We start from the raw sequence: 17901 nt of genomic DNA, 5'->3' as shown, positions 1-17901 counted from the left end.
ATTATATTTTAGCATTTAAATGTTATCAAAGTACAGGAACCTGATGTCATAATTTTCCAGCAATCTTCAATAAACCATTCACTTCTCCAGTATATTAAGCAATGTTCATTCATCAAGTTTCCAGTATATAGTCAAGCATGGGTCTGACTCTGCGTCACCCCGACCTGACAATCTTTCTGCAAAAGAACAATGTATCTGAAAGTAACGGCTGAGACGAGAAATAACACCTGCGCCTATGAAAGCCACTGGGCTAGCGGCTGCAAGCAATTTCCACAGACAAGTGTGTTAATTCTAGCCACAGACAGTTGATTGGGACAGGGCCAAAAGATGGCATGAACAACGTACTGTATTGATCCTGGACTGGACGTGTGGATAAGGCGTTGGTCTGGTACCCTGTGTGGCAAGCTGTTGCTTGGTGACCATCAACTGTACAGAGACAGACACAAAAATGCATTAGTATGCCATCCAAACAGGCTCTAATCAAAGGCCTTCAGGAGAGTGGAAACTCATTTGAGTTATGTTGTTGCCCATGGATGGATGAGTCTACGCCGGCCGGCCTGATGAAGTTTGTCCCCTACCTTGATGGGAAAAAACAAGTGGGTAAACATTGACGTTGAGTTTCAAGTTCTCTCGAAATGTTTGCTGTTGGAACGTCTTGTACCTTGACCCCCCTAGTTTTGGGTTTCAGGAAGTGACTAGAATCGATTGTGATAATGTGATGGGTGATCTTGAAGTGCTGTGATCTGGTGATAAGGACTCATTGGCAGGGGGTCCCAATTCAAGGTTCTCAGCATGTTAATCACAGGACCGTTTCGTGAGTAGTCTCCACAAGCAAAAGGAATCCTTCCCTGAGTAAAATGTCTGGCCTGCTGCAGTACTAGTCCTGTCTGTCGCATACCTTATTTTTGAGCAAGTCGTTCTGTTTGGTGAGCTCCCGTACTTTGCTCTGTAGGTCCTCCAGCATCTCTTCTGTCTCAATATCCCGCCCCTTGCGAGCTGGCCGTTGAGCCCCGCCCCCTTCTTGGTCTTGCTTCTTGCGGTCACTGATCAACCTCAGCAACTTGGTGGCCATTCTGCATATTTGGCCAGAGCACATTTCAACTTTTTGACAATACATGTATTGCAACTTTTATTAGGCCTGCTTTGACAGTTTCACATTAAAAAACTAAAGATTTAACTTTCCCGGGCCATACTCAACACCGACAGCAATTAATGAAGTCTTTGCAACTGAACAAAAGCCCAAATGCATGCCTCTGCTTTTCACCCACAAAGGCTTTGGAATCTACTGTAACTGTATGGGTGCAAGTGTCATGGTGAAAGGTAAATGTGATCCAACAAATGAGTCAAGAATCATGAAGTCAAGACGAACCCTTTTGAGGTAAAGAAGGCCAACTGAAAGAATTTTACACTGTGTAAGCTAGTAGAAGATCCCTAACAGCTTTCACTCACACAATGTCCACTTTCATCAGGGTGCCAACCATCAAAACAGAGGTCTTTCTAATGCAAACTGAACAAAATTACTGCAAAAGAAGACCTAAGACTCATTGTGTGGGATCTGGTCACAAATTACACTACTCCTTCTCTATCATGTTAGAAATTTAAAGAAACCTACATATAATGCATTGACACAGACAAACAGGTGTAGTCAAGACTTCAAAATCGACTGTCAATCTAACTTCTTAATCTTCTCCTCCTGTTTCCGGGCGTGTCTCTTCAGGACCAGATTCTCGTCGTGGAGGCGGAGGTATTTATCTTCTAACTCCTCCCGGCTGATCTTGGCGATGGCTCGTCTCTGCTGGGCACGACGCTGCTCGCTATCTAATGGAGGACAAGACGAAAAAGTGCCAAGGCAGGTGTTTTTTCAGAATAGGCACTGAAGTACTAGTTTGTGTTGCAGTGCAAAAATGATTTATTTTTACTTTCGGAAACATCACAGCGAAGTCAGGTTTCCATCCCTCAACCAAGGCACTTCACAGGAAATCTTCCAAACATGAAGAGATCTCCAAATCAAACAGGGTGCAGAAAGCCATAAACACATATTTGGATATCAGACCCTCATGGCATTATACAAATACTGAGGATTTATGAATGCAATGGTAAGAATAATTTCATGAAGTGACAGATGGGAAGTTCCATTCCATGTGACAAGCAGAGCGGAATTAATAAAATGACACCAAATAAATTTATTAAGTTCTTTACAATGCATGCACATAAAAAAGTCATTACTTGCTTCATACAGAGCCTGACTCAGTTTTGAATACATCTGCACTTGACAGAAGTTTAATACAGATCAATTTAAAGTTGGAATGGAATTTCTGTTCAATTTTATTGCAGTGTGGTTGTGCTATGCATTGAATACTTGAAAGGTGCATGATCAATGACCCACCAATCAAATGACTGGAATTTATGTAGATATGATGATGAAGGCCAGTCAACGAAGTCCTAATTTCCTCCAAAAACAAAGTACAGGATTCCGGCTAAAAGTGGCATGGTTGGTGTTTTCTAACATGCTGAATACAGATGGATAACGGTTACAATGGAAACAAGGAATAGCTCAAAGCTACTTGGTACCATGGAGGAAGGACACAGGAGTTTGAACTGCCCGGGCTATAACATCTGGCCAATTACCACTTTTTGGCATGCCCGGTATGTCAACATGAAACAGCGCATTTTGTTTTTCGTGAACTTAACTGTCCTGTGTTGGTCAACATGTTGGCCAGTCTTAGCTACATTCATACAAAGACTTCGAAAATTGATGTTTTGGAGTGACAAAATGAAATTGCAAACATTGCATGGATAATGGAAAAGTGCATTAAAATCATTTTTAAAAATTATTCACGACAGCAAAAGTAAATCTAATGATAGCTTTTTTCTATTTCCTGGTCACTGCGACAAGTTGTAGTTTTGAACTGCAAAGAAAACACCACAAATATTGCTATGATATTACTGGCACCACTTTTCCGGCTAAGCTGCAGGCAGTAATCAGGCATTTCTGGAATGTTTGCTATTGTTCGTTTGACCGGGCAGCGATGATCATCGAGCACTGTGATGTGTCAGAGTTGTAACTCCTTCTGTGTTCTTCCTCCGTACCGGTACCCAAGTATGGTAATTTTTTTCTTACCCTGTGGCAACTCATGACCTCTTGCACCCCCACTAGGGTCTCGGACTGGTGTCTCGTCATACTCACTCTCTACATCCATTACATGTGATGCAAGGTCTGGTTACACGTACACTGATCTGACCATATTAGATGGAACCTGTAAAATAAAGGACATTATCATTCACACATGTTCATGCATGACCTTTATGATCTTGCCTTAAGTTACCCCTCGTCTAGTCCGAATGTTGGACATCTCGTACCTAGGACAACTCGTAACCCAAGACAAACCTGCATGTTATCATAGCTTGTGGTGACATTAACATTAGTGATGTCAGACCTATCGTACAGCATACCAAATGCAGGGTTTTATTGTTGATAATGCAGCAGTCTGTTGGTTTTTGTTTTACAGAAATGCCCCCCTCCCCGGGGTTTCCTAGTAGTAAAAAGCCCGCAAGCAGGCATGTGCTTCAGCAGTTGCAGTACGTGGCGTGGGGCAGATAGGATTAAAGGTGGTGTGGTATCTTTAGGACCACTGATTAGCAGGCAGTGAAAAGGACCTGATTGGGCTTGTTTTAAAGCCTTTGATCATGATGGACACTAATTTATGAAAAAATATTGACGCAAAAACCTCTGTTTAGCAAGCAGTGAAAAGGGCTTTACTTGTCCTTTTTTGATTAATACTAATTTCTGAAACTTGACTGGCACAGAACCAGCGATTGGCAGGCAGCGAAAAGGTCCTTAGTCCCCTTGCTCACGATTGATACTGATTTTCCTGAAAAAAATTCACACAAAGAAGAAAGGCCAAAGTATGGTGACATTGTCCGAAAGTGTTTTAATTACTGGAACTCAATAGAGCACATTTATTCAAATCGCAAATCAAGTTAAGGGCAAGCCGACCTAAACGGTACCCATTTTTTATGCATTTTATGGATGTTTGACTGCTCCGATCTTTGGATTGCCAAATTTTTGAGGGTTTAGGAACAGGCTTCATACGTGCAGTTACTCTTTTTCTTTCATTAATACATGTAAATGCCGTATGAAGAAAGGAATTCATTACTCAAAAGAGCACGGAAAAGCCATCTTACGTAAGCCTTCATTATTCAGTCACCATGGTATGAAACAATGTTTCACTTTTAAATTGCTGTTTTAATTCTAGATACGGTGGTGCCAAAGATGAACGACATGGCAACATCCCGCAAGTGAAAGGGCTCATTTCCTTCCATCAGTGGCATCATTATCTGTTAGTTACCCCCAGAACTGTGGGGTCCGACATCCCCTCCTCTCCCATGAGGAGCGGAAGTCGGACCCCACAGTTCTGGGGGTGATTAGGCTTATCTGTAAAAGATGAGAAACATTTCTTTGTTTCCTCGACATGCTTGAAACCGCAACAAACATGACAAAATACATTTTTTTTTAGCCGGGTAGGAGTTGTCCCGGGTTGAAGTGTCCCGGGAACGAGATGTTCGGATACAAGTTGACTCGGGTACGAGTTGTCCCGGGTGTGGGATTTTGGGTACGAGTTATCGATGGGGAAGATGTCGAACCCAAAGATCGTATAGCGTCGACAGTTGGTCGACTCACAGTTCTAGGGCCTGCTGTACAGCCCTAATTTGTAAAATTATGAACGGCAAGTGTAACTTACTGAGTGGGCCTAAACCTAAAAATTCTTCAAATTCAAAGTCTTCAGAGCAACCTGTGGAAGTTGTTTCCACCTTAAATGATCCAGCTTATCCCCAACACATCTTACCACACAGATTTCACGAACAGCAATTTAACTTCCATTCGTTTTCATTGTTGTCATGTCGCTCTAGGCCTACCGGAGTACCGGCCATTTGAAAAAGAATTTCAGCTGTGGTTCAATAATGCGCATGCGTCCTGCACATGACAATTCTGGTGTGTCCAAATAAATGGGCCCCACTTTCTGGAATAGTACAAGTCTGTGAGGGCTTCATTTATTTGAAAATATATATTCGTTGTTCGGATTCAAATATTGTTTGAAAAATCCATGCAATTTTAGTCTAAAGTATATCTTAAAAGCCTAATTCGTTTCTCTCTATAGGTTGACTTTTGAAGGAAGTAATATTTAAAGGAACACCATAAATTTCCCGGAAGTAAACAACTCATCTCTTGTCTCCACGTGTGCGAAACCAGCATTAACCAGTGACCTGGAGAAATTTTCAGTCGAGAAGATGAAGAAGTGCAAAGTTCGGCAATGCGATTTTTGAGTTTGAATGTCCTTCGTCGATGGATGTCAAAAATGTCGAAGAGAAGACAGACGGAAGATCTGGGAAAAGAAGTAAAGGTAAAGGCCTAAAACATGTTAAAAAAATGGAACATTTTGTTCCTTGTCATTGCGTATCATGTTACCTGGTTATTATTCCCTTTGCTTGTCACTGTCACCATGAAGGAATAAAACACACTGTCACTCGGGCGTTTGTAAATTCGGGACGCTGTTCCTAATAGAACGGAATTTTACTTTTACTTTAAATCTAATGTTACTAGATTATACTGTCTCCAACTGCAAGATTAATTTGTGGAAAGAGAGCAAGGATTTGATTTATGAGGGAAATAAAAACAACCATGGCGACATCACTGTCCGATGTGTCAGTCATTGTCTGTTTTGGGAAATCAAGTACGAAAGCTGCATTTTCTTCAGAAATTCTTCTAAAAACCATGAAAACTAGGGTCAACATCATTAAGAGAATATTTCCTGAGGTGCAAAGGTGTAGCCTTTTGCATATTTTGCAGGTCAACCTCTTTTGTACAAATAATGATAAAAACAGGGGGTCTCGAAGTTTACAAATGCCATCCCGAGAACATGTGACATGTTGATAGTGCACTAGGGATTGCACTTCACCGTGTTCTTTTCCATTGCTTGGTGAGGATGGTTCCAAGTTGATCCATGTACATGATGCATACTTTAAAGGAAGTTTTACCCTGTAGCCTACCAACTGCATACAGGTCTAACTTTGTGCTTTGTCATGTTTGTGATGAAGCAGTGTGATCATAGTAATCGTCATCATGCACTCACCTAATATGGCTGAGCTATTGACCAGGTTGTAGTACATCCTAGAATAATTTTACTGTGAATTTCATATTCTGCCAACGCCCTTCCCAAATGACCCCTCAATCCTTCAGTTCTGTTAGCTTGTGTAACTTTGGTCCTGATGTTCATGGCATCTTCAGAAATAAAAATTTCCAGGTGTCTAGAGGTGAGCACCCCAGAAATGGTTGTGCTATTTAGCGTCAACAAGTGTCAAGACACAAGTAGCATAAACAACTTGAAAATACCCTTTAAAGATTTAAAAACGGCAAATTTGCTTCCAGATTCTTGCAGGAAAACAATATGTTTTTGTGATGCATGTACAGGGCCACAATCTTTCTTTTCTCTGCCGTCCACGCAAGAACAAGATGTCGGCCGGTTGGGCTGCTGAAATTTTCACACTCAAATATCATTTTAGATAAATGGGATATGCTGAATATGATATGTAGGAGCCTAATTAAAATTGTAAATATAAAATGTTTGCATACATATGCTCGAATAACTTGTTGAGACTTTGTTGACGCTTGTTGACGCTATATAGCATGACCCCTCAGAAATACACTCAAGGTTTTAGTCACACCCACCGCACTTTTAGAGAGCAGTGCACGCAATGAACCCCATATTTTTTCTGGAGGTAATGACATGAGCATTAGGAAGGCTTCGCAAGGCTACAAAGGTAATATTGAAGTGAGACACACCTTTTTAAGAAGTTACAAAACTGTGTGAAACAAAAATGTCTCCTAGAATTACAGATTGTCTGGTAATGAATGAAATAAAAAATTTGTGCATACTGGTAGCCCATACTCTCAGTTGTTGACTTTAGTTCAAATTAATCTTTTGATTGTTACTTATTTTTCATTTCACAGAAGAAGAAACTGCTGTCTGAGGTTGCCCGAGGGAGACTACAGTTCTTGATGCCCGATCATCCTGACTTCAAGTCACTGGTAATTTCAGTCACTGACAAGTTCAAGATTGATTATGGAATAAGCTGAACATTTCATTGCTCATATTGGCCAGGTCATTGATATGAATCATGTCTCATACTCTTCCCCCCCCCCAGTTATCACTTGCAATTACAACATACTACATGTATGCAGAACAGCTCGTTTCCACAACCATGATACATGAACATGAATATTCAAATTACTGCATTTTTTAATTGGATGAAATTGGGTCACATTCTGGTACTGTTATGCAGATGAGAAAAAGTTACTTCAACTTTGCACATGAGCCAAGCACCGGTATTCCAGTATCCTTACATGAAGAACTGACATGGGCATTGGACATACTTCGTTACCATGGTTACTTCTACCGGGACTGGGTGAAAGTCAAAGGTCAGACTGTTCAGACGCCCATCTCACGTACTCTGATTGGTGAGCCAGGGACAACGTACAAGTACCTGGGCTTGCGCCTGTTTACAATCCCATGGTCCTTTGGGCACCATAAGCCTGAAAGTGAGGTTGAACTTGCAAGTGAGACTATTGGAAAGCTCAACGAGCATTACAAGGCTGTCTCCAGGAGATTACTGCGCAAGAAAACAGCAGAACAGACTCATTTGAAGAGTTCTCCCTCACAAGAAGTTGCACCCTGCTCCTCAAAGGACAGGCCACGAGAGAGGATCTGTGTTGAAGAACCAAAGCAAATGACCCATGGGCTGTCCATCGAAGAAGGAACCAATTTCAATGTGGTGCTCATCAATTACATGGACCCAGAGGACCCAGATTTGAGGCTGAAGCCGGAGCCTTATTATGGGATGGGACCCCTGGCTGTCAGCTGGCACATGGATGGTAACCTCGTTCGGGGCTCCACAGTGGCAGTGTACAACCACACATGCTCATCAGGTTACAATCTTTAACCTTGTACCTGCTTAGCCGGGAGCACTGTTAAATGGAATTTTTTCAAAAGTAAATTGTGCCGTGGTCTCAAGTTTTTTTATATTTTTGATACTGTGTTAACAATTCAATGAACACCGGCAAAATGACGGCACATGTGCAGCAAGAATTTGAAAACTCTGATTTTCTGTGAATTTGTTTGTGTATACATGAAATTGATGTTCCATATCAGTTTAGATCACAACAAAAGACAAGCTTGGTTTGAGGGCTTTGGGTGTCATGTTCCATCCCCCCACTAAGGAAAGTTCTTATTGCTAAGTTTTTTTCATTGCATAAGTTCCTTTCATGATCTTGTGACAATAAAATCTCACTGAACTTTGGAAAACTCCCCAAGAATGTTTGTGTGTTTTGTGGTATGTTCCTCCACTGAAGGAGTCACACATGTGAAATGCTTGGTACAGAATCTTATGTTGCATCCTCAGATAAAGTTTTTGTTGATAAAATCTGCTACAGATGGAGGAGATTCGACCACAGACTCCGATTGGATGGTTGGCTTCAAGGTATCATGGGACATTGAGACTCCAGGTGTCGCCATTCCCCTACAAACTGGGGAGTCCTACTTCATGTTGGGAGATCTGAATGACACACACCAGCACTGTGTGGTGGCTGGCAGCCAGGCTAGGTTCAGCACAACTCACAGGGTTGCTGATGTAAGTCTTAGTGCTTTTGATAGCATACATGCATTGGCACTATGTGATGGGTGGTAGCCAAGCTAGGTTCAGCTCAAATGATGGAGTTACCGATGGAAGTTTGAAAGTGACTGGCTCATTAATTTACTTTTTTACAAATGTGGAGGAGTCCCCCCCCAAAAAAAAAATTCATTTAATGGTTTGAGAATACTAGACTGACAAGGAAACTATTGGAAATTTTCGCAACAACCTCAAGGTATAAAATTGCAAACATCTGCAAAGTTTTGTAGATTTTGGTACATCTGCACTCTGCTACTTCGGGATCTTCTCAAAGCATATGACTGTTAGAATTTACCAGTCTTTTCTTTCAGTGCCAGCAGGGGACTCTCTCATACATCCAGCAGCGATGCCTGGAGGCTCTAGGTAACCTAAGTCAGTTGGAGAATGGCGAATATGAATTGAAATCATTTCAAGCTGGTCATCTTGATTTCACTGAAACTGTTCACAATGAGGTGAGTAACTTGTATGGACTTTATGTGCAGGTTACTCACTATGATCATGGGGAAAGATATGAAACACACTTGAATGCCATCCCCACTGTGCACTGAATATCCATGGAGAGGCACTACGGGTTTGTGCGCATTAAGACGACAAGAATCAAGTGTATTCCACCACAGAAATCTGAATCATACCATGGTAGGGGACAAACCCAAAACTCATCTCCTAGCTGGCAACAGGGCCTAATTAAGCCATCTATTGCATTGTGAGATTGTGTGAAAAAATAATCCTGAATGCAAACCCCTCCCAGTACAGGATGAAGTGGTTTTGGGGAGGACCATGAGATGGCAGATACAACTTTACAGGAAGTCAGCAGTTTTGGAGAACATGATTTCAAGTTTGGGGTTGATTCCTAAACTTTGTAGGGATATTTAAAATGTTTGTCTTTCCCTGATTAGTTAGATACTTTAATTATTTTCAAAGGGAGACACATTGTGTGTTCTCAGGCAAACGCACAGTACAGGATAAACAGACTCCATTGTTTGTGGTTTTCACATTGTAGGTGGAGTTTGAATGGCTGCGTCAGTTCTGGATGCAAGGATCAAGGCACGCTGCAGAGAGGGGGGGCTGGGTACCAGCTATGGAGTGCCTGGAGGCAGACTGGAATAAGATGGAACATATGGTAATATGGGAACCAGTGATAATATTGTGAAACTGCGCTTCATTGTAATATTGTCTATTTGTGGTTCTAGGGTGTATTTTTATTTATTTTTTTCCTGCCAGACAAAACTTGCAGTTGAAGAAGCAAATCGTCTTGGCCCTGAGGAAGGCTCCGTGATTGCTGAGGCCCTCCTCCCACATTTGAAGGAAAGACGGAAGTTGCGACAGGAGTGTCTCGACAAGTATGAAAGCTCCATCAGTGTTGTTCCCTCTATCTTGAACTGATGTCCAGTTATTTGTAGACTAGAAATCCATGTCTCCATTTCCTGTTTGCAAAGAATATGCTTGCTGTGACCTTTCCACGTCTGCATTTGGATCTCATTTTGATTGATGTATTTAAAATTGCCCGTAATAAAGGTGCCATTTAATACATTTTAATTCCTTGAGGAAATTATTACATCGTTTACCTTGTCCCTTTTACTTTAATAACTTCATCTTTTCTCTTGTACAGGTTTCCACGTAGGCTCTTAGAGACCATTCATCGTGACTTCCTGCCCATCCACAGGCCAAAGTGGGACAATGATGACCCCTCTCAACCTTTGCCCTTTGACCTCAAAGGCATCATCCGGAAGATGAGACTGTTGTGCAATGGAAAGCGAATCAAGTCTCCCAGTGACTCTGAAAGCTCCGACACTGGTTTACATAGCTGACAACTTGTTTTCTGTCAGTCCGCCTGATCCGACTGACCACCGCTATTCCCAAGCGAGGCTTTTACAGAGAATAGACCCTGTTCGGCACACAGCTGGAATATATTATGGTATTACCTAAGTTACTTTCCAGCCTCATTGACGTTATGTGGAGTTATGGACAGGGCGTAGTGAAGGCCTTTTCTCTGGGGAGGGGTGTGCTAGAGTCAATTTGCTGACTTGTAACTTGTTTGCTAACCTCGTGTTGTGTGAAATTTACAAAGTGCAGAAAATGGAAATCTGTGTACGCTATATTTTATGCTTCAGGGGAAGTGCCAACGGCCATTCGTGTATCGTTAATGTACCAATTTTGGATACATTTACGGACCAAAGTTCTGTTTGCCTCCGGGAATTAATTATTGGGAAGTGTTGTAACCCTCCACACCACCTCGGTTGCTATGCCCAATGGTCGTGGACACAAAAGAAGAAAAAAAAGAAGATCGGTCGAGCTGGCTTGCGCAGCATAGTGAGCAAGGTAAAAGACAGGTATTGTGGGTGTTCTTGGTTTGAATTCCAGTGGTCATTTTTGTTTCTGTATTTTTGTTTTTGTTTTTTCGAGTTTTTTTCCTGTTGGAAGAGATCAATTTTTGAAATTTTACTGCCCAAAATTTTACCACCCCAAAATTTTACCACCCAAATTGGTAGCCCTGAAGTATGTTTTCTCTCAGGGCCAAAGCTCACTTCAGTGCGTTCTCAATCAGGTCATACCATTTTGGCTGTTCCAAACATGGACTGTCTTCTGTAGAAGCCTGGTACATGTATGTTAACAGCAGTGGGTAGTCGGTGTTGTAGTCAAGACTGCCTGAGACCAGACACAAGACCAGTCATAAGCAACAGTGTGAAAAGTACCAGTAGCACGCTTGTGTTGCAGTTCATTTGAATAGCTTGTGACTTAAATTCAGACTGGAGGTCTTGTGTTGGACTTTTGTCAGTCTCAAAGCCAGTGACTCTCCTGCCCATACACACGCAAAAACTGCCTGAAGATTCAACCATGATTCAACCCAGATTTTCTTGATAAAAATCGTTTAATCACACATTGATTTTGCGCATGTATTATGATGTAATTGTGCTTGCTCCCCAGTTTCAAAGTAACCTTTAAATACATTCCCAAAACGTGTTAACTTCAACTGGTGAATTGAGCAAATGCGTTTTTTATGCATTTCCATTGCCCTGAAAATAAAGTGTCAAACATATTATGTCTTTACATGATTTGTACATCATTACAGATTAACCTGAAATAATGCAGTTTCTGCATATACATATGTGTGCAAAAGGTGTTGGTACAACAAAAGCTTTTTATTCCGACACAATTGATAAGTACATGCTATCTGTGGTTGCTAAACAACATCTATAAATTAAAAATTTTGTATTTAACTTTGACCCATCATGGAGCAGAGTCCATCCGTAGCAGTAGCTTCTCTATCATTCACGAGTGGAAATTTGCCACGTGTTGATCAGCCATTGTATGTTATTGTCAAAGACTTAAGGATCCAGGATTTGTAGATAAGAAATCTTGCAGCTATCCGATGATGACTACTAATACGCTGTCAACTGGCATCGCCAACTTAATTCCATCATTAGCCTCATACACAGTAAATAAATGAATTGTGATTGCTGTGCTTAATTTTGCTTTGACGCTTGGGCTAAATAAACAAATGGTGTCAGTTAACTGTCGGCTGTTGTTAAAATTAAATGAGGTCTGTGAGCGAATATGGACAGGATTCGTGCAAGATTTCGCGGAGTTAATGCTGAGACAGTGTTTCTGTCTCACTATGAGCCGCCGGATGGGTCGCAGTCTGGTCGTCGGCGACGGGTCGTCTTCGAGAAGGTGGTTGGGAATTTGCTCTTGTGGCGTGCAGTCTTCACCGAATGCCTAGCGGTCTTCCTCTTCGTGTTCTTGGGGACTGGGTCCTCGGTGGCCTGGCCAGGAGCCAATGCTCCCAGCAACCTCCACATCTCGCTGTCCTTCGGCCTGGTCATCGGTTCTCTTGTGCACTGCTTTGGTGAAGTGAGCGGGGCGCACCTCAACCCTGCCGTCACGCTGCCGCTCGTTGTGTACCGAGAGCTGAGCGTGGTGCGCGGGTTGCTCTACATTGGCGCTCAGTGTCTTGGCAGTTACCTGGGCGCGGCCTTGCTCCGAGCGGCCACGCCTGCGGACCCTCGGTACAACGCAACCCTGGGATGCACCTTGCTTGGAGAGCACATTTCAGTAGGACAGGGGTTTGCTGTGGAGCTGATTGTCTCGCTCCAGTTGATTTTCACTGTGTTCATGACGACAGATCCACAAAGAAAAGACGACAGAATCCCACCTGCGCTGGCCATAGGTGTTTCTGTGGCAGTTGGCTTACTAATCGCGGTAAATCAGTATAAAAGTGTATTTTCTGTTTAAGTTGAATTTAATTAAAGTGTTGCAATTTTGGTTGAATGTAGTTTTTAATTTTTTTTCTCAACAACATTATTGTACACAAACATCGCATAATTTCTTCTTATCGGCACCAAATAGTGATTTTTTGATACAGTATTGTTATAAATCGCAGATTTCAAATATTCAATGCATGTGTTGTTGTTTTGCAACGGAACTTTAAACCAGACTATCGTCTTTTTATTTATTTTGCTCTTCGGGTATTGCAGTGGAAATCCATTCATGTACCGTCATGTTGTTGACTTTGCTCTTTGTTGATTGGCCAGGTTCCATTCACTGGCGCCAGTATGAATCCGGCACGGTCCTTTGGCCCAGCCTTATCAGCGGGTAATTGGAGTAATCACTGGGTAAGTACTCCAACTCTTCTGAAGGCAATAATGAAACTACCGACCCCCAAAACTCGTAAATGCACCTTGTTTACGCGATATGATTCTTTCCCGTTTTCCTGAAGGCAGCAAAATCCGACATTTGTGTCAGTATTGTCTGAAGAAGATATAGCTGCATGGAGACATAAAAGGTTTTAAAGAGGTATTGAGAACGTAACTTAGTTTCCGAGCTGGGTGTTTCCTTTTTTTACAATGTGACTGGCAATCAACAGAAGAGAGCTGGTACTTGGCAAATTTCCCAGAACTCTCCCAGATACGACAATTTCTATTTACACACTTCTTCAAAAATTATCTTTATAATGGCAAGGAAGCGTGCAGTAGACCCCAATTTTATTCAGATTACCACAGAATAAGATTTGCCATTCGACAAATGACAAAATTACGGAAAGCCATCTCCCTGTTGTTGTTCTTATTATTATAACAAACTAATAAAAAAGAAATCAGGAAATAGCTTCTTGTAAAAAAAAAAGATCTAACGAGAACTTGGTTTGTCGGGAGAATTCCTGTTTAGGATTTAAAAAAATCATAGTGTCAAGGATGGTCATTCGGAGGACAAGTCTTTCGTTTGTTCTCTTTGAATGCTGTCAGGTGTACTGGGTTGCTCCGCTCTTGGCCGGTTTGATAGCCAGCACCGTCTACCGTCGGCTCTTCGCTCCGGGCACCCTCACCCAGAAGCAGACCCAGGCCAACCAGCGACAGGTTCAGCGTGTTGAGGAGGAAAGTGACACGGGCAGCACGCTCGAGAACACTCTGGGGGCCGCAGACGAGAGAGTTGCTCTGACCTCGCCTGCCGTTGCACTTAACAACAATAATATCCTCTCTGGTTCGCACATCATCACTGATGTTTAGCCCTTATGATGTTTTTCCTGGAGAATCAATCATGAGAGAATAAGGGAAATTAAAGAATGACAGAGAGCATTTTCCATTAAAACGACTGCCTGTTTCATGAAAGAACTCCACACTACAATCGTGCTCTTTTCTGCGTGGCTTATGAGTAGTGAAACGTCTGTTTAAAAATGATTACTGTCTGTGGGATTAGTACTGGACTTCCGTCAGCCGATTTTCTCCAACAAAGGTTGGTTACGAGAGACGGGGCGAATCGTACAAATTCTTATCTGGTTTCAACTGCCACGATGAATAAATTCCTTGTTCCGATTGATCCTGCAGATATAGAAAAACTGAAGAGTGGAGCTTAAGATAGAAGGCCCCAGCTTGTTGGAAATAAAGCGAAAGTTAACTTCATTCAGAGACGGCAAATATATACGAACGAAATGTTCAAGGCAAGCATCCTGGGCATGTATTGCGTTATTTGCTGATGTGTGGACGCGTATACGCTTCGATCGTAAAAGTTGCGTTTTCTTCCTAAAGCTAGTCGAAATGAGGATTACAGTATACAGTGGAATTATTATTGAGTTGTTGTTTTTGTGGCCTCGCTGTTCTTCTATTCTTAATTTGGCGCATTCTAAACCTTTTTGTATTTGGTTGTGTTGTTTTTGAGTAAAGTGTTTGGAAGAATTAAGAAGGTCTTAATAGAGCTAACGGATATTTTATTAGTTCAAGTAATGATTGCATGTTTGAAGGTTATTTTCTTGATGGCTTAATTGCTTTTGGTTTTACTTTCGATTGTTTCGATCTGATTTCCTCTGCCTTTGAGTTGAATGGATGAGAGTGCGATATTGTTATTATTATTTATTCATGCCAATTCTTTTTCATCACATACAAGATGGGCATTGGAGAGGCGAAAGCGATAACAATCACTGTGGCCAAAGACCTGCCACTCCACATCAAGTTGTGTATAGAGTAAATAACTTTAAATAAATATACTTATATATAAAAGTATTTGAAGCCAAAAGTTAGAGCTTAAAAATATTTAAACGTAAAAAGAAAAGGGATCACTGGAAATGATCAAAGATATAAGCAATTAAATATAAAATTTAATAAGTTAAATGAATAAGCAATTAATAATAATGACACAATAAATAAGGACATAATAAATAGTTTAAATACAAAATAATACCGTGTAAGAGAACAGTAGGTAAGTGTACAATAAATGTAATGAAAGTGTAAAGGATAATTGGCAAACAGGAGGCTGAAATAGTACTTAAAATGAGAAGACGAACTTCTGCTCCTCATCAAGGTAAGAGTACAGTAAATACATAAAAAATATAGGTAAGAATATATAAAAATAAAAATACATTAGAACATATGAATATTCGATATAAAAGAAATAACAGGAGATGACTCGCTGGAAATGAATAAAAGCAGAAATAAAAAAGGAAAGGGATAAAAATGATGTAAGAAATTGATTGAATTAAGTAAGTAAGGAGTTAGCAATAAAGACATAATAAATACAAAAATACATGCACAAGATAAATATACGACACATCAGAAAAAAAATGTTATTGACAATCGGCAGAAGGGAGGCACAATTACATGTCATAAGCTTTACATGTACATGCAATATAAATATGGGGTTGGGATTTATGAAAAGAACACTGTTTCGAAGAGTGGGAAGAAACGTTAAAAAAGGCTGTAAAACAATAGCAATGCGAACGTGTTCAGGGAGAGTTGACCAAAGACGAAGGAGAGCATGGAAATAAAATAAATGCAGGTGCTGAAACAAAACATCGTGAACATTCAACAATATTGAACCCAAACTTGGCGACAAACGAGAGAACAGCATAATTACGACGACAAGATAAGTTGGACCAACCCAGAGTTTCTAACCTGTCAGGGTAACTCATCACACCACGCTTCTGACTAAGAATAAAACGAGTCGCACGTTTTTGAACTTACTCCAAATTGTCAACCTGCTTTCTTGTCTGAAGAAGCCAGGCAGGTAGACCATACTGCAATATATGGGAAGGACGAAAGCTTTATACCGTGAAAGTTTTGCTGAAGCAGAAGAGTTGAAGACAATGGTTTTGATGAGAGCAAGAGTGCGATTTGCAGAGGAAATTACAGACTTAACATGATCGTTCGAAGATAGCTGAGTATTCAGAGTGACTCCAACTAGTCCAAGATATTTGACCGATTGTAGGCTGTCAGTGGGATACCTTAAAAAATTAAGAAGGGAGGGATGTGTGTCGTTTACGGGAGATGTGCATAAGTTTGGATTTACTACCATTGAAGGTCAAACCGTTAGAACATTCCAAACACTCAGCTTATCAAGGTCCTGCTGGAGAGTAGAAACATCAGAGTGAGCATGAACTTTACGGTACAATAGTATATCACTAGCGAATGAAGTACAATCAGAATTAATATTATGGGCGATGGCATTGACGAACATGTTAAAAAAGAAGAGGTCCACGTACGCTGCCCTGTGGAATGCCACACTCCACCGCACATCACTCCGAGGTATAAGGTAGAGAGTTTGCGGATACACCACGTGGAAAATATCTCTTTTGAGTATGTGTGGTCCTGAAAGAACCGGTTCCTCGACGTTTCGGACAGTGAGTGCTCTGTCCGTCTTCAGGACTGACGCGATCCAACTGTGCTGCTGCTTGTATGCTGTGGGTGATCACTGAGGCGTGGGAATTGGAATTCAAGCTATCTGGGTACTGGGACATGAAGGCGAGAACTGTTTTGAGAGTTGCTGTGGCTGCTCACTGGTGCGTGTCGCAGTTGGTGTTGGGGTGTTGGAGAGAGTGCCGGGTACAGGGGACCCATGTGGCACCGAAGGTTGGGAGTCCCTGGGTACAGGGGACCCGTTAGACAGGAGGGGGCGCCCTATCAAGTGGCATCAAGCCCATCTCATCGCTAGCATCGAACAATGGCACCCCTGACATATCCGCGAGGCCATTGAATACTTCAAGAACAAGACAGTCCCCCAAGTCATCGACTACAACATTAGTGATATCTGTAAACCCTCTACCTTATGGTATTCCACATGCAAACCTTAAAGAGCTACTCCGAGGTTTGTCCAAAAAAAGTTACTCACTGGAGACGGCCCACCAAGAAATCCGATCCTTCATCCACCTCCAGAGAGGCATGCGGTCAAATGTTTTACTCATGTCAAGAAATCTATTCTTGGTGGGTTACGCTGGTCAAGAGCAGATGGCCATGTGTGATACACGCTGAGCAACTATGTGACACATGACCTACGGGGAATAAATCCATCTTGATAGGTAGACATTAGACAATTGTCCTGTAAATGAGACTTAGAAAATTATCTGAAATTATTCTCTCCATGATTTTACAGTGCATGTGAGTGCAACAGGGCGATACTTTGTCAATTTGCAACGGTCACCAGATTTAAAAACTGGGGTAATGTTTGCAGTCTTCCATGCATGAGGAAGTCTGCCACAGGAAATGGAACTGGCGAAGATTCTGCACAAAATTGGTAAAATCATGTCAACAGTATTACGTAAGAATCTCACACCAATTCCATCTGGCCCGGGAGCCTTCCCCAATGGCAGGGAACAAATAATCCTGTATATACTATCAGCAGAAAAGCAGAGACTGTCAATAGGGAAATCACAAGTGATTCAACAGGTATACAATTTGGTCCAGAAAAAAACAGAGG

General features: G+C 41.6%; 3 protein-coding genes and 1 long non-coding RNA gene across 5 annotated transcripts; 2 read left to right on the top strand and 2 right to left on the bottom strand.

The window, feature by feature from the left end:
* Positions 1-276: 276 nt before the first annotated feature.
* On the bottom strand, positions 277-4947 carry LOC147798874 (protein fantom-like). Of its 2 annotated transcripts, none has more exons than XM_087138363.1 (5): positions 4743-4947; positions 3122-3257; positions 1677-1818; positions 899-1073; positions 277-426 (listed from the first exon to the last, which is right to left on the bottom strand). In XM_087138363.1, the coding sequence occupies exons 2-5, from the start codon at positions 3198-3200 to the stop codon at positions 292-294; spliced, it is 531 nt and encodes a 176-aa protein (XP_086994489.1). In that variant the 5' UTR covers positions 3201-3257; positions 4743-4947; the 3' UTR covers positions 277-291. The 2 variants fall into 2 exon arrangements, with proteins under 2 accessions (XP_086994489.1, XP_086994488.1); XM_087138362.1 differs by having other exon boundaries at positions 4848-4947.
* Positions 4948-5163: 216 nt separating this feature from the next.
* Positions 5164-11764, top strand: LOC147798873 (alpha-ketoglutarate-dependent dioxygenase FTO-like). The gene is made up of 8 exons (XM_087138424.1): positions 5164-5402; positions 7010-7087; positions 7342-7984; positions 8489-8685; positions 9036-9176; positions 9725-9844; positions 9946-10064; positions 10334-11764. The coding sequence occupies exons 1-8, from the start codon at positions 5313-5315 to the stop codon at positions 10530-10532; spliced, it is 1587 nt and encodes a 528-aa protein (XP_086994550.1). The 5' UTR covers positions 5164-5312; the 3' UTR covers positions 10533-11764.
* A 515-nt stretch (positions 11765-12279) lies between these two features.
* On the top strand, positions 12280-15666 carry aqp4 (aquaporin 4). Its single transcript, XM_022241847.2, has 3 exons — positions 12280-12924; positions 13257-13337; positions 13965-15666. The coding sequence occupies exons 1-3, from the start codon at positions 12280-12282 to the stop codon at positions 14223-14225; spliced, it is 987 nt and encodes a 328-aa protein (XP_022097539.2). The 3' UTR covers positions 14226-15666.
* LOC147798872 (uncharacterized) lies at positions 13690-17095 on the bottom strand. Its single transcript, XR_015425730.1, has 2 exons — positions 16691-17095; positions 13690-14242 (listed from the first exon to the last, which is right to left on the bottom strand). It is a non-coding gene; the product is annotated as an uncharacterized LOC147798872 (long non-coding RNA).
* Between the last annotated feature and the right edge of the window lie 806 nt (positions 17096-17901).

This window comes from Acanthaster planci, linkage group LG06 (genome assembly GCF_054643075.1).
Source record: "Acanthaster planci isolate LZ-2023a linkage group LG06, COTS_SCS, whole genome shotgun sequence".
NCBI classification, from domain to species: Eukaryota; Metazoa; Echinodermata; class Asteroidea; order Valvatida; family Acanthasteridae; genus Acanthaster; species Acanthaster planci.
Note: the sequence above shows the minus strand (reverse complement) of the source record. Positions and strands in the feature narration are given on the sequence as shown.

Excerpts from the sequence above, each read along its gene's own strand:
- LOC147798874 (XM_087138363.1), bottom strand. The coding sequence starts at position 3,200 with ATGGATGTAGAGAGTGAGTATGACGAGACACCAGTCCGAGACCCTAGT. Across the intron at positions 1,074-1,676 it reads CAGGAGGAGAAGATTAAGAA|AATGGCCACCAAGTTGCTGA; the intron begins GTTAGATTGACA and ends CCAAATATGCAG. Across the intron at positions 427-898 it reads ACGACTTGCTCAAAAATAAG|TTGATGGTCACCAAGCAACA; the intron begins GTATGCGACAGA and ends GTCTCTGTACAG.
- aqp4 (XM_022241847.2), top strand. The coding sequence starts at position 12,280 with ATGGACAGGATTCGTGCAAGATTTCGCGGAGTTAATGCTGAGACAGTG. Across the intron at positions 12,925-13,256 it reads CAGTTGGCTTACTAATCGCG|GTTCCATTCACTGGCGCCAG; the intron begins GTAAATCAGTAT and ends TTGATTGGCCAG. Across the intron at positions 13,338-13,964 it reads GTAATTGGAGTAATCACTGG|GTGTACTGGGTTGCTCCGCT; the intron begins GTAAGTACTCCA and ends GAATGCTGTCAG.
- LOC147798873 (XM_087138424.1), top strand. The coding sequence starts at position 5,313 with ATGCGATTTTTGAGTTTGAATGTCCTTCGTCGATGGATGTCAAAAATG. Across the intron at positions 5,403-7,009 it reads ATCTGGGAAAAGAAGTAAAG|AAGAAGAAACTGCTGTCTGA; the intron begins GTAAAGGCCTAA and ends TTCATTTCACAG. Across the intron at positions 7,088-7,341 it reads ATCCTGACTTCAAGTCACTG|ATGAGAAAAAGTTACTTCAA; the intron begins GTAATTTCAGTC and ends ACTGTTATGCAG.